Source organism: Paralichthys olivaceus, chromosome 6 (genome assembly GCF_024713975.1).
Source record: "Paralichthys olivaceus isolate ysfri-2021 chromosome 6, ASM2471397v2, whole genome shotgun sequence".
Lineage (NCBI taxonomy): Eukaryota > Metazoa > Chordata > Actinopteri > Pleuronectiformes > Paralichthyidae > Paralichthys > Paralichthys olivaceus.
Window position 1 is genome coordinate 12,879,817 of NC_091098.1, and position 19,011 is coordinate 12,898,827.

The 19,011-nt window shown below is 40.5% G+C and overlaps 1 protein-coding gene across 2 annotated transcripts in view; it reads left to right on the top strand.

Moving 5' to 3' along the window:
- pex14 (peroxisomal biogenesis factor 14) overlaps nucleotides 1-19,011 on the top strand; it is a 43,352-nt gene extending 24,341 nt beyond the window's left edge. The window contains exons 4-10 of one of the 2 annotated variants that reach the window (XM_020089451.2): nucleotides 639-770; nucleotides 2,993-3,078; nucleotides 5,162-5,264; nucleotides 9,395-9,492; nucleotides 14,515-14,606; nucleotides 16,430-16,892; nucleotides 18,245-19,011. In XM_020089451.2, coding sequence (XP_019945010.2) covers nucleotides 639-770; nucleotides 2,993-3,078; nucleotides 5,162-5,264; nucleotides 9,395-9,492; nucleotides 14,515-14,606; nucleotides 16,430-16,892; nucleotides 18,245-18,268 — 998 coding nt within the window. In that variant the 3' untranslated portion in view covers nucleotides 18,269-19,011. Of the gene's footprint in view, nucleotides 1-638; nucleotides 771-2,992; nucleotides 3,079-5,161; nucleotides 5,265-9,394; nucleotides 9,493-14,514; nucleotides 14,607-16,429 lie in introns of both variants that reach the window. The other variant, XM_069526245.1, reaches the window with a different exon arrangement.

A 19,011-nucleotide genomic window follows, 5' to 3' on the forward strand; every position in this document is an offset into this window, starting at 1 on the left:
GATGATACCCAGAGCAATGGCAGCATATGGCGTCTGAAATAAAATCCTTTCTTGCCACAAAAGGAGATGTTCATATTAGATTTTTTTTCCTCTACCCCTCTGATTCTCCATCAGGGAGCCCTTTGCAATTTAATCATCACTAAAATCATTAAAAAGATCTGAAGATTAAATTATATTGGCATTTGCAAAATTATGTAATACATTTACATTACAATGAAGAAATTAAAATAATGCATTTTCACTGTCTGGGGTGTATGAAATCTCCACATGGGAAATATAACTGGAGAAGTGGACAGACTCTTATTTTCTTTGCCTTTGGTGGCAGTTAATAGGCTAGCAGAGTTTCCGATTTCATTGTGTGAATCTGTCTTTGATAGATGTCCCTGAAACAGAGACTCTTAATGGAGAATCCCATTGAGAATCATGAAATGAAAATATAGTTTTCAGAATAGGGTAGGTAAAATTCAATAAGAGATTTGACATACTTTTTCTTAATTGTACTTAAAAGATTTGTGTGGAACCTGGGAAGAATTTAAGTTCATATTATGATAAGCAAGGAGCCATTTGGTGTTTCCCATTAACACACAGTCGTTGCAGTTCCTCTCAAATATCTTTAAAGGTGTGCTTCTTGATTTCAGGGCTGACGGACGAAGAGGTAGAGTTGGCCATCCAGCGTTCCGGTAGCACAGAAGAAGTCCTGCCCCTGAGCCCCGTGGGGCCCCCACATCTACATCCACTCCATACAACTCAGCTGGCTCCTGTAGTTCACAGTGAGTGCACAACACCTTATTCTTCCCTTTAGTACATGCTGTATATACATTAAATTAATATTTATGTTCACCATCTCACCTTGGGAAAAAGCATTTGTAGTTGAGTCCATTTAAAACTTAGACCCTTGTCCAGAGCAAGGTTGCTGTAGGATATCTTCCTTTTTGTTTTTATTAATTCAAACCCACTTAACAGGATGATTCCTCGCTCCATCTATTACAAGGATTACAGACTTGCAACATTTGACTTGAAATCAAACACAGGGAATACAATATTGCACAGCACAAGCTCATGAAGTCTCCCTTCCATTCTTTTTCAAGGGGTTCTACCCTGGCAAGACCCCACACCGCAACCTGTATCTTTATTACCTCAGGAGGTTATGAGTGCTGTCCACTGATTTACCAATGCAGAATGAAGTCCGCGTAATGCTTAACCCATATGACAATGATTCCAGATGTATTCCACCCTCATTTATTACCACACTGTCCTTGACTCCCCCGGCATCTCATGTTTTGTAATGAAAGTGATGTTGATGGGATGGCCATGTAGTTAGGGAGACTAGCGGCTCTCCGTCCATAGTGGGGGGTTTTATATCAAAACGGCTATAAGGCAGCTGCATAATGAGGTGAGAGCGGGGAGTCTTGTATGGGGGGGTCATGCCGAAAAGAGGGGGCTACCTCTCTTTGATGTCCTTGTTATGGGGACGGTGCATGGGGACCCGCATCCATCTCTGTCCAAGTAATGGATACTCTGATCTCTATTTCCACACGGTAGAAGGACAGGAAGGCCTCCACTGAACCCAATAAATTTGAGAGGAGATTGGAAAAACGGGGGATGGAGACCACAGTTCCACAGCTTAAGTGACCAAATAAAAAAAGGAAGATGGCAGAGTGGAAGTGGCAGAGGAAAAGGGAGAGACGGGAAGAATGAAAGGTCCTAAAGGGGGGGGAAAGAGCATGTGAAGACCCCTGGTGATGCAGTGAGGCTTGTTCAGGGTCAACCACCTATCCCAAGGACTCCAAGGCCTTTTAGAAGCACAGTATTCTGGGATAGGTGACAGTATATCTCAGCTATAATGTTGATGAAGACCCAAATTTATGTGGTTACCATATGGATGTTGGAGAATAATTCAAATTTTAGATAGGAAAGGTTACGGTTTCAGCCCTGAATGCTGCCGTCATGAAACGTGCCCTTGAGTAAGTTGACTAAGGAGAGTAAAATAGCATTCACCTTGAAAATGTACCCTATAGTCTAATGTCTCTCATTTTATTTGCGTGTCAAATCCCACAAGTGTTAAGGCACATGATCAATCTGGTTTATCTTAATCCTGTCAATATGTACCGCATAACCCAATAAGATATATCAGACCTGCTGCAGAATATCATGCGTGCATTTAAGTGCCTCTGCCTCAGATCATTTCCTATTCTGGCCCCACCAGAGTGAATCAAAGAAAAACTCATATATTTCCTTCAAACCTGTTTGTTGTTTAGTGACATTTTCAGTTGAATGCATCTCTTATGTGGGGAATTTCCACTTTGACAGACAGTTGCTTACTCAGATGACAGCTTGCACAATGACGCACTTTCACATTATCTGTCACTCAGCAAGACAATCAACTTTTAAACACACACACACACCTTTTTGGTCTTGGCAGTTGTTTAAACGGTTATATACATACACTGCATTTGGCCAAATCCCAAAATAAGTGGAGAGCAACGGTCTCCTTCTCCTTGAACAAGGTAGAGAATTTGCTTTTCAAACTTATGCTTTAATTGTTATGTTAAGTGTCTGAAATCCAGTATTTATGAAGGGTGGAAAATAATTACTAAAGCCAAGCACAATGTTTTCATCTGTACAACTGTACAAGTTGTTTTGTATGTTTTAGCCTATTTAATACATATTCTGTGTGTGTATACACTCTGCCAACCATTGTGCAAACCATGCTGCTGGGTGAATGATGTATTTTCGATTGCTGCGAAGAATCAATAAAATCCAACATGCATTAAAAAAATCATCTGAAAAAATGTGAATGTGGTTTGTAGTTATGAAATGAAATTCAAAAGTAGGTATGACATGCTTAAAGTTTCATGTCACACTATGTCCACAGATTAATGCACTCGGTCTGCCAAACCTGAATCAGAAGCACACATTTCAACCACCATGATATTAAAGCAAATTATTTTCCAAATCAGTATTTTACCACATGTTTTATTCTCTTCTCCAGGTCCAGCAGGCTACAGATGGAGAGACTACGGTGCCCTCACCATTATTATGGTGGGCATCGCCTTTGGCTTTCATCAACTTTACAAGGCAAGTTACACCCTGTCTCTCCTGCCCTTCAGACCACGCACTGACTTTGTTTTCACTGTTAATGTTTCTCTAAAATTTGTTATACATATTATGTTTTGCATCCTAAGATTTGTCAGTACTGCCTCTCCCTGATATTACATTTAAATTGGTGGGCTTAGCAAGTCCATCAGTTTATGATGAATTATGGTGCTAGAAGTGAACGCGCCTCTGCAGTATGTAACATCACTCTGGTCTTGTTATTAAAGCTACCCTGCTTTACGTCAAAGCATGATCTCATTTGAACCCCTTCTTTTTAACTTCACCTTCCCTCCTCCTCTCAGAATATATATATATATATATTTTTTTTTTTTTACTCTAAAAAATATAGTTGCTAACACAGCCATTTTTTGCCGTCCTACTGTCTAAAAATAATCACCTTGGTTTTTATCGGGCTTAGCAGCCCTTGAACATGAGCTCATGAGGCCCCTTGTCCCCGGTGACATTAATCCCATAGTGGTTGTTAGTAGTAGTCTGAGTGGCATGTGGAAGCCATTACTCTCGTTTTAGAGGAGGACAGGAGCTCTAGCAGTAGCTCTTGGCCTGGATGACAGGCCATTCTCCTCAGTGTCTGTAAGAGCGAGAAAGTGAGCACGTATCATGTACATGCATATGCCTACCTGACCCTGTCAGACATATTGGCTTCTCTTTAGATCCTGTTATGTCCTATTATTTCATTCTTCTTTACAGAGCCTTTCATAAGGCTGCACATGCACATTCGGGGTCTCCTGTCTCTTCTTCCTCTATCCCTGCAGTCTTTCACTGACAAAAACACACACTGTACCAGTCCACTGTTGATCCTACATGCAGCAGGCTTTGCCAGCCACTGGTCACCTGGGAGGTGGGATTCCCTGGCGGGACGGCACAGGTTGCTGTCATGTCACTGGAGCGTAGCGCCAGTCGCACCATATGTCCAGGCTTCTGCCCATACTTTATTTATGTTATAGTGCACCTTGTAAACATCACACTCCCAGCAACCCACTTATTAATTACTACGTGTTGACACTCATTTAATCTATTTCTCTAAAAAGTGTTTATTACTTGCGCTGGTGTGTCTGCTTGCCACCTGAGCTGGAGAGAAAACCTGGCTTGGCTGTGAGGGATCCTGAATAAGAGATCCTTATTCAGCCTTAAAAAAACAATGATTTTAAATGCAGTTCAGTGTCGACTATGAACTGTGGGGACACGGTTACTTGGACATTTTTATTTTGGTGAACTCAGCTCCACATGCGCTTGCACGCACGCACAGACAGACAGACAGACACACAGACACACACACACACACACACACACACACACACACACACACACAGATGCATACAAGCTGATCATCTGGGCAACACTCACACTGGATAACAAACACCCTCATTTGGCTGTCACACATACATATGATTTGGTAGAGCTCTGTTTACTCAGTGGAAGACAGATGATAAACAACGTGACATTGTTTTTGGTTTTGGAAGACTATTTTCAGTGTTCACCACCATGTTTTTCCCTGTAGACTTGTCTTCTGCTTTCACGGTGCCTTTCTGGGTTTCATTCATTTACATTGCTGGAAATGTGTTGTTAGTGTCTGTTATTTTCATTATAGATCTGTGTGATTATTTTTTGCAATATACAAATGATCAAAAAAGAGAGAAACAATTCAGAACCCAAAGTTGTATTTTCATAGGGCTGTTATTTCCAACCAAGAGTCTAAAATCCAAAGATATTTCATCTCCAATGGTATACAATAGAGAAAATCAGCAAATATTTAACAATAATTCGTAATAAATAACTTCAATAGCTAATGAGTTTATAAAAGTGTTGATTAATTTTCTAGTTGACCGATGGTTTCATCACAGTTCTGTGCACATACCTGTTTCAGCTGTTTGGACACTATTTAAATATGTAGTTAATCATGCAGCATAGACAATTAGGCATTAGTCTAATAAAACAATGCCTTTGACCCTCCAAGGCCAAGTATAGGTGGCCTTGTCTTTTTCTCATCTCTCTGCACATTCCCACTGAAGAGAAGTGTAATTTTGTGCCACGCTTTTAATTGCAGAAATACATCCTTCCCCTCATTATGGGCAGCCGAGAGGACAAGAAGCATCTGCAGAGGATGGAGAGCAACATTGCGGCAATGAGTGGCACGCTGACACAGACAGGTGAAGATTAATATCTTCATCACTTTCTCCCTCCTTAACATTTTCCCTCATTTATCTGTCGCCAAAATCGGGGGGCCCTGCACGTTTTTAACAAATGACGCTGCTGTCATTTCGCTTTAATTTGAAATTGCTTGTTTACTGTCAGGCTCGGGCTCAATTAATTACGTTTCGCTGAAAAGCTCTTAACCTCGGAATATTAATGAGGAGTTGGGAAATGACAACTTTTCTCTCCCCCACCCATCCTCTCTCACTCCCCCCCTCCCTTCTATCCGTCTCCCCCTGCACCAACTTACCACCCCATCTAAACCTCCACCACCATCATCATCATGCACCCTCTTCCCCATAGGTGGTGAGAAAGTTCAATTTAATTTTGTGTACGTGTATGTGTGTTTGCGTGAGTGTGTGTGCCGTGCGTGCAGCATGGCACTGTGTGGCGTCTGGGCTCACCACTGGCCCTAGTGTGATTAAGTGTACGGTGACAGGTGCGGCTCCCATGTTGGACAGGTGAGGAATCTCAACCTGGCTGTCAGACATGGAGTGTGGGAGAGAGAGGTAGGGAGAGAGATGCTTTCCTAGCTCTTTGTCAGTATAATTAAAAATCCAGGGAGGCGTAAATGACGGAGGCACTCTGAGAAAGTTTGCTCTTGTTAGCTGTACTGTAGAACTGGAGTGTGTTTTCACCAATCCACATTCGAGATGGATGACCTGGCAGAAAAGAATAAGCGTAATAAAATAAAATAAAATAAAATTGGATAATAGGAGTAATGAATTTATTACTAAAACAATATTAATCCAGACTCCAGAGGCCTAAAACACATTAAGAATCTAAGGTAACAAGTCATTTGCAAGCATTTTAATCTGTGAGTTTTGTGTAACTTTCATGAGATTTGCAAAGTATTTTCCAAGGACTCCACAAAAAATATAAAAACAGCAATAAAAAAAAAAAAAATAATAAAATAAAATAGTTTTAATTTAGAAGCAGTGACTGACATCTCACAGAAAAATGTATTTCAGTTTCTGGAATCAAAAGGCCACCACCAGATGATCTAAGATGGTACAAAGGCTCATTGGGAGCTAGTAATATATTTTAATACTCAGTGGTTTATTTGGGTAAAGCCTTAAAAGTCCTAAAGAACATTTTAAGATCAGCACTTTAGTGGCATATATAATAATATATATCTGAGTTTGACTTTTTTTCTTTGAAATATGAATTGTTAAATACAAAGTTATATTTTAAGCCAATGGCTTGCCTGTTATATATCATGAGTTCAAATTCATGTGTGAAATAATTGTGTCCACCTGTCTATTTGAGATGTCAAGCAAGATAAAAACTTTACCTTAGAATTTTTTCCTGCCAAGAATTTGTGTTAGTTATGCAAATGCCTCTCATTTGTCAAATGATTATGATTTGTGTTATATATTTGTTCTTGTTGAAAAACGGTATCAACTAGTAGAACACCTGTGTTTATAGGAGTTTAAAGCAGTAGAGTGTAAACAATGAGCCATACATGAATCATAAATGCAAGCCCGTGAGTTTAAGTACAGTCATCCTTTGTTTGATTTTCAATTATCTCCTAATTAAAACAAATAGTTCGATTTTACATCCCCTGTCAGACCAACGTAGTTAGATTAAAATACTGCTGTTTTCATTTTAGCCAGACACACCCATGCTATTGTTTTCTGGCTGGCAGAGGTAGGTGGAGGAGTAGAATTTGTGTGAGATTGCGTGCAAGGTGTGTCACAGTGAATCTGATTATCAAATATATGCCCCTTTATGGACATTTTCTCCCAACTATGCAAACACATGTCCTCTGATGTATTGCACTACCTGTTCTCACTCTACTTATAACTATTTGGAGATTTGCCAATATACTAACCCTGTTTTGTTTGAACATAAAGACAGGATTTCACAATAACAGTCCTCCTGGGTTTTGCAGCGAGTAGGTGAGGCTCCAGTGGGGATAAAAAAAAAAAATCATGGGTCTTTTCTTCAGCCAGTGTGGGGAACTAATTTGCTATGACTGCAGTAGCCAAGCTGCTATTGTAGTTAATGACTGTTGTAGTTAACAGTTTGGGAGAGGGGTTGCAATTACACCGAGAGTTTTCTCCCCCTGCTTTCCCTTTGTCTTCCTCTCCCTCTCGCTCCCTCTTTCCTCGCTGCACTGAGTAATAGCGGCCGACTGCCTTGCTGCTGCCAATTGCTTGAACCCCCTTTTGTTAAAGTTCATGTATTTCTCTAGTGCCGGGCGCAATGAGGTGATGTATTCTTTTGAATGGGGACTACATTAGTCTCTCTCACCAGCCCCAGCTCGAGAGTAAGGGCCTTGACTCCCATTATGATTTGCCTACAACTTCACACAGACAATTAATGAATGGATCTTGGAACTCCTTCAGCGAAGCCAGGCTGTAATGGAATTGTGCGGCTGTTTGGGCACTCTTTGTCGGTGGGAGCCATATTGGTGACCAGCTGGCCATTAAAGACAGAGACAGGCCTGGACATATGTAGTGTACATTATATTGAGGTATTTACTGAATAATTTACTGAATACACAATGTGCACCCTCCTCACAGCAGCTGCAAGCCTCACACATCATCTTGTCTCTGATTCTTTCTCATTCTGTCTCTCCTCTTTCTCTCACACACACACATCACAGCAACAGCCGCTTCTTGATTCATGCCTGGCCAAAGTCACTGACTTCATTATTTTTGGCTCCATATCTGTGGCAACTATGGATAAGAAGTTGTGCATTTTTGTCAAGTGTCTGAGCAATACAAAAGAGTCAACTTTATGGAGAGACATGAAAAGAGTTAGTCTGTGAACTGCTTGGCTGAAGTGGCTGAAAAAGCGGTGCCAATGGTAATTCAGGAGGTACGGCATTACAGGCTGGCAGACTGACCCACGCATCTGGATAAGCTGTTTTGTGGTGAGGTGGAATCGGAGAGTAATAGGGCAGCTCTTGGCTTAGCGTGCACACCCTGTCACCGTAACACCTTTTTAAGCAGGGATGGCCGCGGTATTTTAGTTTTATTGCCGTCCTCAGAAAGCTTGGTCACACTCTGGATCACAAACCGAGCAGCAAACTCTAAACTGTTTGCACATTGGTTTTTCAGCCCCAACCAACGATCCTGCTCAAACCTGTATTCTACAGGATTCTGCGAGTATGAAAAGATCAAACATTTCAGCACCCCACCTATATTGATACAACTCCACCCATTTAAACACAGGTGTCACTACAAGATATTAGTGTCTTTGAAAGATCAAATATTTTGTCTGTGTTGGTTTTTCAAAAGAAATACAGCCTGTCTCTGTCTTTTGTACTGGTTAACGTTAGAGGAGGGCTCTTTACATCCCGTCCAGCCGGCTGCAGCTCAGGCTTTTAACCATTGGCCTGACAACCTCGGTAGTGGACCGCCACAATATCTGTTGATGTTAATCCTATTAGGCTTGATTTAACACTTTACACGCCCATGATTTATATGAATGTTTATTGGTTTTCTGTAATATAATCAGCTCGGGGAAACTTAATGCATTGTTTGGTAATACACGCGTGACTGGAAGCAGGGGGCAACAAACTGTGCCTGGTGTTATTTGAAATCATACACCCACATCCAACACCAACACTTGAACTAATTCAATCTTCAAAGTCAATGGAAAAAGAACAATATTTATTAGGATTAGGGGGGACATTTTGTCTGGCAGCCTCCTCCCAAATAAGAGCCTTGTTTTTTCCTTTGTTGATCGTTTGAGGATTTAAGATGCATTAGAAGGCAGTGTCTGGGTGGATAATGGAAGGTTAGAGACTGTTATTTGATTTAAGTTCAGACACTAGAGATTAATATCTCCATCCTATGTGCCCCCCTCCCGCCCCTTCCCACCCTCCACCCTCAGCGCCTCGGACCAAAAAGCTGCGACTAAAGTTACGGGGTATTAGCTTTGATTACAATTCTTAGAGGACAGCTTTGATCAGTAACATGAGTTGAATCCTATCAGTTCTGTCATCATCTCTGGAAAGAAGATATTCAGTTTTGTGCCACCAAAACAACCTAATCACACAATCTCACTTCCTTTTTTAAAAAATAGTTTTCAAATTTGCTGAATTTACCATCTGTTCTTTTGCTTGTTTCCACAGTGAGCCAGCTGCAGCAGACTCTGCTTTCTGTCCAGGAGCTCCTGATACAGCAGCAGCAGAAAATCCAAGAGCTCTCACAGGAACTGACTTCAGCAGAGGTAGAGCAGCTACCCATCTCATCAGCAACTGGACATCCTTCACTTTTCAATTTTAACTACAACATCATCGGTTGTACTTAAAACTTTGAGACTCTACTAGTATTTCTTTCTTTATTTTACTTTCTCCTGCAAAGGGTTCAGTGGATTAAAATTACGTTTTTAGCAGTAGTTCCTTAATCAATGCAGATACTGTACAAGTTCCATTCATGTTTGTATGAAAGGCATATTCAACCGTATACGATCTGGCAGGTTATGTCTGTTTTAAAACAACATTACCATCTCACTTAATAATTTTGTTAAAATTATAAAAAATGTATTAATATATATTACTGCAGACAAACAGAAATTATATGAAACAACTTAACTAGTTTTACTTTCCTCTTCTTCAGTCGTGAAAGTTTGCAGACTGTACCTTTTTAGAGACTGTTACATTGCGATTGATGATTTGAGGGAAGCTCGACAGGCAGTAACTCTGAAATTACAGAAGAGCTCAGTAAAAGTAAAGTCTCGGGTTCAAATCTCCAGATTGATGAGGAGAGAGAAAAGGTTTCTTGACGACTCTGTGTACTAAAATCTCTTTCGCTACCCTGAGTCATAACGACCTGAGACAGACAGCCTTATTATACTGTATATCATCAGAACACAAGCTGCAAAATAGTATGGTGCATCTCATCATGGGACCATAATCTTTAACCGTATGGTCATTCCTCTTCGCCTTGATTTTTATAGACAGTGTTCATAATCTACTTAGAATTGTAAGTGTTTAGGTGAATCGAACTGAGCGATTGTTCTAAAAACTTATGTGCGAGGATGAAATGTTTCTTGCTTTTATGACACTGCTCATAAATCATTTTATGATCTCTGGGCTCTTAAAAAGTGCCTTGGAAGAGACAATCTAAGACAATATTTTATGTCCACAGCTGTTAAGCACACGGGTGTTTCACTGTAGCATCTGGATATTGCAGGAAAACATATGCAGCCACATCTGCTTCAGCACAAACGAGGAAGAAAAATATGAATCTCTTCCCCTGGACAAGCTTCATAAAAAACTGACAACTCATAGCTAATTTTGTGCTGTTTCAAGTTCTCAGCCACAAGGCCTCTCTAGTGTAAAAAGCAGTGGAAACCCTAATCCGCACATGTGAATACATGGAAGCAATGATCTGATTTGATCTCACACTGGTGTGAAACAGACCAAGCTAAGGTGTTGTCTCAGGGAGACTGAAAAGGGATGTTATTTCTTCATTCGTCATCTTCAAATCACAGATTGGATTAAAAAGTGTCTACTTCATTTGCTATGAGTGCCTAGTTGGACAGCAGTAGTGTATAAAAAGTATATTTCACATCAAAACACCCATTAAACAAATCATAAACTCTGCTTTATAGCTATAGCGTTGATCTTAAATTTTCCCTGCGAGCCGGCACAAGGCCCTCTGTTGTCTCGGGCCATGGGGGAAATTGGGAAATTGTTTTCAGGTCCGTGATATTTGATGAGAAACACATGTTGGAGCTGGCGAGCTACTTATCATTCACCGTTTGTGGCTTTCGGGGTTTGCCTCACCACGGTGCTCAAAGTGCACCATGCTTAGCAATTATACCTCTCAACACGGAAATGTGCCTTTAACCCAAAACACATGGAGACTTCTGTTTCCTCAGCTGCTAAGTAAACATTTCTCGTAGTTTGGAAACCGCTCAATTGCGGAGTGTGTTTACTGTCCCTTAACTGGGGACCTCATCATGGAAGTGAGTTCAAACTGACACACACACACACACACACACACACACACACACACACACACACACACACACAGAGCACACGCTGATGCTGCATATTTCCAGACTTAAGAGCCCAGGACAGTTTCTCTTTTTCACCATTCACTTAGGTATGACGACTCTGTCATGAAAAATGCTCCTGTTTTCTACCGCAGGTGTTAGGAGAGGTTTGCCACAGGATGATTCATCCCTGATGTTAAACAGTGAGGTCTATTTGCGCCATTATCATCACAAATCTGACTGTTAACTGTGTTTGCCCCGCTGTCTAAACTCACTGATTGTTCTTTTTATTAGTGGATACTACAGAGAAGATTAGAAACCGCCTCCTTGCTTGTGCAAGACACTCTGCCAGTGGGAAAGTGCATAAATAGAGTGAAATCAATTGCATTGTACCAGTGTTTCGACTCAAAAACTCTCCTCTGGGGACTTCCTTTTGAAACTAATTCCATCATAAATATACATGTGTTACACGAAAACACACTGTCTGCCGGCGGAGTAACTGTGAATTAATTTGCCTTCAGACTCTCTTAAACAAGGCTTGTTAAAGATCCTATCTCGTTGCTAATGGTCCACAGGCATTTATCTTCATTTATCCAGATGCGTTGCCGTCCTTGGGTGCTGCTGGAGTTGATAATCTTTTTTTCTTTGCTTGTATGTGTCTGTGTATATCTTTTTTCCCTTTTTTTTCCCTGAAGCACTTAGTTAACCAGTAGAAAGAGGCTGACCCCAATCACACCCAGGCACCCACCCGAGACATATTAGTTACAAGGCTTTGAAACCATTTAGAGGAAATCTTTAGCATGTATAGTATTTACTCAGTAAAAAAGACATACCCTGTCAGTACAATGGTGGTTGATAATGTAAGGGTTTCGGTTTGGCTTTGGTTGGTTTGCTGGTTAATGTGTTATACCTCCACCCGAATGACAGGTGTATTTGGAGGCATTTTGTTTTTGGGTTGTCAGTCCGTCTGGCCCAATTCTCACAAGCGATATCTCTGCAACGCTTAGAGGGAATCTCTTCAAATGTGGTACAAATGTTAAATTGGACTCAACGATTAACTGATTCGATTTTTGTGGTCAAAGGTAAAGATCCACTTCCATCCCATTCTTGTGAGCTTGATATATTGTGAATTCATCTTGTTTTATCACCCATTCCCATTCTCTTGTTTATTACTGATACAATTTGCGAGAATAATGACACTTAGGTTAAGGTCTGTGTTCTAAAATGATCATGGCAAATTATTCTATTTATAATCAAAGCTGCTAATTGTTTTCAGATGTTCACATTTTTGATCACTGTGTGCAGTCCACTGGATAAGCATTGCCTCCTCTTGTAAAGTCAGCATGTGTTCTTTCAATCTCTTCCCTGTCACTGATAGCCCACCACTCAGCCTCCGCCTAAGCACCTACTGCACTTAACACAAGATTCTTACACAATGTGTGTGTGTATAAACACTGACATAATGTATCTGAAAGCTGAAATTCAGTCCTGGCCCAACATTTAATTAGGTTTCCTCAGACTTAATTAGACATATGTCAGAGGTAGTGTTGTGTGACAAGCCTTGATGTGAGATATTATATGGTGCTGCTCTGTAGATAATGCACATTATGGATGTAGCTAGCGGTTAACAATTCTACTCTAGAGTCCGTTTCCTTACATTAAGTGATAGAAGAACATAGAAATCCTCACATTTCAGTCATTTGGAGAAATCTTTTTTTCCTCAGCTGATTTGTGCTTTGGAATTGTTTTAGCTCAGCCTATACAGCAATTAATTTTTTTTCGATGTAAAATTAGAGAGAAGCAGAATCCAGCGTTATTATACCGCTGCCTTGGGGAGGCAAGGGATTAAGATGGTTCTAATGAGGTGACGACTGTAATAAGAGTGTCTTCAGCTGGCCTCCAATGCACTCCCTCTAAAACAGGGCTCCTTATCAGCGAGGTTTAGGAACCGATAAGAGCCACAAAAAAACCTTCCCCTCCTCATCTCCTTTTCTGTCTCCCCCTCACTTCTCCTCCTCTTGCCTCCCTCCTTCCACTGTAAATGAGCCTGATCCCTTTCAGATGTGATTCAATTAATTTCTCTTAGATTTAATTACAAGCAAAAGAGTCCAAGTTATCCCTCTACCCTCGATAGGGGGTCCATGCTTCCTAACAAGCTTCCTCTGGTGAGTCAGGAGAGTCTTAATTACAGTTTTTACTTTTCTTTTATCCCTCTTTTTCCCCTGTCTCCATTTTTCTCCCTCTGGTCTCATCAGTCTAGCCTCCTGCTCTTGCACGTGTATGCTCTTTATTCAGGGATAAACTAAGAACAGGGAGCAATTACGTACATCACTGGCTCCCAACCATTTTGGCTCTATAGCCCAACAATGCAGAGTCATGACACTTTGTCATAGGTAGTTCAATCAATGACATTTGAATAGCTTCAAGATTTTTGAAGAAGTAAAGAAAGTCAAAAAAGGAACATGTTCATTTTGGGCCTCTAAGGTCTCCATTTTGAGTTGTTAATAATGTTGTGATCCATTAGTCAACAAGTCATTGCAGCAGTTATAGCTCAGTTTTATTGTTGCATTTATTGGCGTTGCCACATGATCTTTTTTTTTCTTTAGGCCTTTATCAAAAGTCCTCATTTTATAGCTCCCCCTGTCAAAGTCCTGCCTATCCCTAAAAAAGTGCTGCAGAGACAGATATTCAGCACCACTTTGCCATTCAAATACTTTGCTATTATACCCTGTAGCATTTCAAGCCGTGTGTGTATGTGCGTGCGCGTGCGTGCGAGTGTGATAACACATGCCTCTGATAAAAGACAAAAAGAACAAAACAAACTGCTAAGCTATGGTCTGCCTTCATGAATGTGGCCATTGTTCAAGTTAAAGTCATTATCCAAAACATTGGCCACTGGCTTAATCTTTTTTTCTAGATAGTATGGAAAATTATGTAAAAACAGCATGATTCACACACTCTGGACTTTCCGAGCTGTTGAGGCCATTGAGGTGACTGACGTCCGAATGCTTGTCTTCCTTTCTGCCATCACCAGCATTTGTCAGGTCATTGTGTTGACTACAGAAAAACATGTGGCTTTTAGCGTTAGCAGTCACCATATTTGTTTACCTTGCAGTCTATGACCTTACATTTATTACATATTGTTGGGAATAGAGGAGCATAGAGTTGTTAAAAGATGTATATTGACTCTTTGTTGTGCCACGGCACGTGACCTGAACTGTGCTTGTGTCCCTTGTGTTTTTCCTATAGACATCATCTTCAACCAACCGCATCCTGGACAACCAAACAATTGGAGAGCTGAAGCAAGAGATAGTCTCTTTGAAGGGCTTACTGCTCAGCAGGTAACAGAGTTATCCAGACCCTGTCACATGAAAGTGTGTGTGTGTTCCTGTACTTATCTTTGTGAAGACCTATTTGCGTGTGTTTTGAAGGGCCTAGAACATACTGTTTACATGCACTTTAGAGTTCCTGAATGCATTTGACAGTGTTATTCAGGATTAAAGCACAGTCAATGTGAAACATACCATGCTCTTTTACATGACTCTTGCCTTGATTTTATTTGTTGCTTGGTTTGCATATATTAATAAGATAAACATTATAAAGCCAACTATATAAAATAAACATGTCATTATGTATTATATTTCTATTATCGTAGTATATATAACAAGAGCAAAAAAAGCCAAACAGCCTGTTGTGTTGTTCCTCTTGATGACTGCATATGTTAAACATATAAGTTCCTTAAAGAACATAATTTTTCAGTGCTTTCAGTTGTGATCATACTACTGAAATACTGAGGGTTCATATACGATGAGAAAATCCTAGTCTATTTGAGGGATAGTCTTCAGTTAATTAATTAGAAGCCAATTTGATTGGTTTAAATGCTCTGGTAAAAGCCTGTAAGTTCAGCTAAGATTTTAGAATATACTGTGTATATTTTTCTTGAGCTCTGACTTAAATCTCACAAACACTGTTCAAATAGTAACTACACAACAGCCATTATGGTTGCGTAGTCACTTCTACATTACAGAATTGTTGTAGATGGCCCGAAAGTTTGTGTTTGTGTATAAATGAATAAAATAAAAGAACACGTAATGTCACATTGCTCTTCCAAATTGCACACTTAAAGCACAATCATTAATCTCGAAGAAGTTTAATCTCACAGGCACTAGAGGTTATAATACTGATTGCAGCATTTCTTTTACTTCTCAACGTGGCTCGGCCAATTAGCATACTGCAGGCATCAGCTGCTCTTCTGTGTTTTACTGCTTTTATTGGTGAGCAAGATAACCACACACACACATGTATAATTGTTCCTGTGCAACTTTCACTCATTTTATGAGACAAATATAAAACCACAACAAGAGAAATGATGTATGTGCACTCACAAATCAGCTGTTTCCTGATCAAACATAAAAACTGTTTCATTCACTTACACATTGATACAAGATGTAAGACATGGATTGTCACTAAGATCTTATTGTATAGATCTTATGCAGCTTTGTTCCTCAATCTAGTCAGGTGCAGCCTGGCTCAGCCAGGCCCATTAGCATGCATGACTATGTATCAGTGTCTGTAATGAAGTCTGAAGTTAGAGTGTACATCAGAAAACCGGCAAGGATGAAAATTGCCTCAGAACTGTCTAGTTGAGGATGTTTTGATTCCCCTCCTACATTCTAATCAGTAATAATCCCTTTGTCATTTGCTGTCTTGACTTCATCTGGATTCTCACAGTGGCAATGGCTCCAATCACAAAATTAAGTGTCAGTATCACCATCTGTCTCCAAACTCGTTCCCTTTCTGTTCAAATGATCCAAATCAGCTCCAAACGTTTTTTTTTTCCAACGACCAAGAAACACTGATCCCGTTATGACTGAACGTTGTCCTTTTCATCTCAAAAGCTTTAGTGAATGTAATTAAAAAAATCTTAGTGCATCTTTAGCAGGTGTGATGAACATCTGGCTGTTTGGAGGGGTGGAAATTCTTTGCTGTAATTATGAGAATTACATGGGATGCTTTGTGTGCGTTGGTGCATTTTAAATGTTTTATATGTAGTTGTGTGGTTGCATTCTGTCAAATCATTGGAAATGTCTTTTCACAAATTTTGATCACTTTGAGTTTTTTTTCGAAGAGGTCATGATAAGCTCTCATTTCCCTCCCCCTGCAGGAAACAATTCCCCTCCACTCCCACTATTCCTAAGATCCCCTCATGGCAAATTCCTCTGAAGCCACCTTCAGCATCCAGCCCGCCATCCATTAACCACACCAACAGCAGCAGCGACATCTCCCCTGTCAGTAATGAGTCTGCCACCTCCTCCCCTGTCAAAGATGTACATCATTGCCCTCAGGATGGACTGGGAGGCCCTGATGGAGCACATGTTATGAATGGAGATGCCTGCACCGAGGGCCAAGGCCTGGCGCTGCCTGTGGATCTAAAGGACCAGGTCCGCATGGAGGTGCAGGGGGAGGAGGAGCGGAAGGAGGAAGAGGAGGATGATGTCAGCCATGTAGTGGAGGAAGAGGAGGAGGGTCTGAGCATGCAGACAGAAGATCGGCGAGGTGGGGATGGACAGATTAATGAACAGGTGGACAAACTGAGGCGACCCGAGGGTGCCAGCAATGAGAGCGAGGTGGATTAGACAACAACACAAAAACACTCCAAACACCATTTCCTATCTCTGCCGATGTCTTTGTTTCAATCTGCTGCTCTCTGCTCACACTGGCTCTGTTTGTTTTAATTTTTTTTTTTTAATCTATCTCCACTGTCTCTTTCCACTTGTTTCTCTAACATCTTAATCTCGAGCAAAATGAGGAGTAGGCATGAACGTGAGAAGACGCAAAACGGACAAATATTGTCTAGTTGACTCGTGGCTTATCTCAATTTACTTTTCATCATGCACACGAAATGACTGCATGCCGAAGCGAGTACCATTTTGTGATGTTGTCTGGGAAATGACGGTCAATAGTCAAATCAGAGGGAGTTTAGAGGGTTCATGCAGAACTAACCATGTAACCTACTGCCTTTAATTTTCATGATTTGATCAGATAATTCACAGCTGTGTGTTGCTGTCCTTGTAATTGTACTAAGGCTTTATACAGACCAAAGAGGCGACACAGAATGTCTCTGCTGTCGAGTGTGGCTGTGGGTCAGGAGTCATATGTTGGTACTTCACTCACAGAGTTACTGTGAGCTTCCAGAGAAGCATTAGCACAGTTTGTCTCCCTGGTGATGGCAATAGGAGAGGACACGTTCTTCCAGGGCCGGAGCTTTTAGCCTCTTTTATGTGTCCTTTCGCATTGGTGTCAGTCTGTCAATAATTCACAAGGCCAGCAGGGTGGCATTTGGGTGAAATAAAAGCCCTGAAATTCGAGATTAGAATGTGATGACGGGCTTTGTTCCATGCCGGTGTCAGGGTGTTCATGGGCTCAAAGGAGGGGAAGATAAATGTTTTTTCCCCCGCTTTCCTTTTTCACTGAGGGCTGAATTGTACATCTTTCGTGAGTGTGTTTGTGCGTGGCAGGCTAGGAAAAAACCCAGGCTGTCTGCTGAGCTGTATCTGTGTCTCCAGCAGGGCAGCTGATTTGGTTTGTGAAGTATGTTAATAATCAAATGATCAACAAATAACAGATGTATTAGTTCATGCAGCTTGAAATGTCAACGAGGCTAAAACGGGAAATCTAATACAGAAAGCCCAGTTGCATTGTATTATTTTCCGTGACAAACCCTGCGGTCCAAATTATGTAGGGCCTCCTACAGTGAGTAATCTTTACAGAAAACGGCGCCAATATTTTGTAATTAAGCTGCAGTAAGACAACAAGGGCTGCCACAGATGCAAGTTGCACAACTTGTATCACTTTTTTTCTCTTGGTGTGGAGGTGGATGGGGGAAGTAAAAAAAGAAAGAAGAAGAAATTGCCCCATGATTGAAAAGGAAAGCAATAAATGAATTCTTGACTTATTGAATTACTCACTCTGTCTCCAGCTAACAAGAAGAGTCCATGAGTGAGAAGGAGGGATATCAGCTCTCGTGCCACTTCCACCTCCATCACACGGCCTGCATAGGAACACAGAAAAGGTAGAGGGACACTGAACATTTCTGTGTGAAAATGGTCCTAATCTACACATCATTTTTAGTTCTGTTGATGTAGTTTATGTCCAAAGTTTTAAATGATGAGACGATAACAACGCCGCAGTGTCCTGTACATGTTTCATTTAGTAGATTTGTGTGGATGAATAACCTTGGTTAAAAGAAGTCAAAATTCGAGTGGCTTTTTAGCACAGTGCTTTCAGTCATTGTTCCTTTCTTTTTTTTTTTTAAGTTGCGTGTTAGCCAGGAGTGTACATTGCTGTCATACATTTGGTTTATATTTATTCTAAACCAACTGAACACACATGCTACTGACAAATCTAGTATTACTGCAATTATCCTGTTTATGAAATACTTTTATTTTCATTCAGTTACTGTTGTACATCAATGCAAACTGTTTAATGTGCTCATCGTAAATCCTAACAGAGGAACATTTACCAACTTTGAATTTCCATCCATTCAATTAACATTTAATGAAAGAAAATGAACAAACACAAACTTGAACTTGTTGTTTTTGTCTTTGCTTTTAATCTCTCTGAGATGTTTGTGTAAATGTGGTTCCATATTTTCAGGGGAAGGAAAGTTTTCTGCAATATTCATATAAAGTAATTTGTACAAATTCTTGTTTCTGTTTGGCAATAATAAAATCAGACCATGGAAAA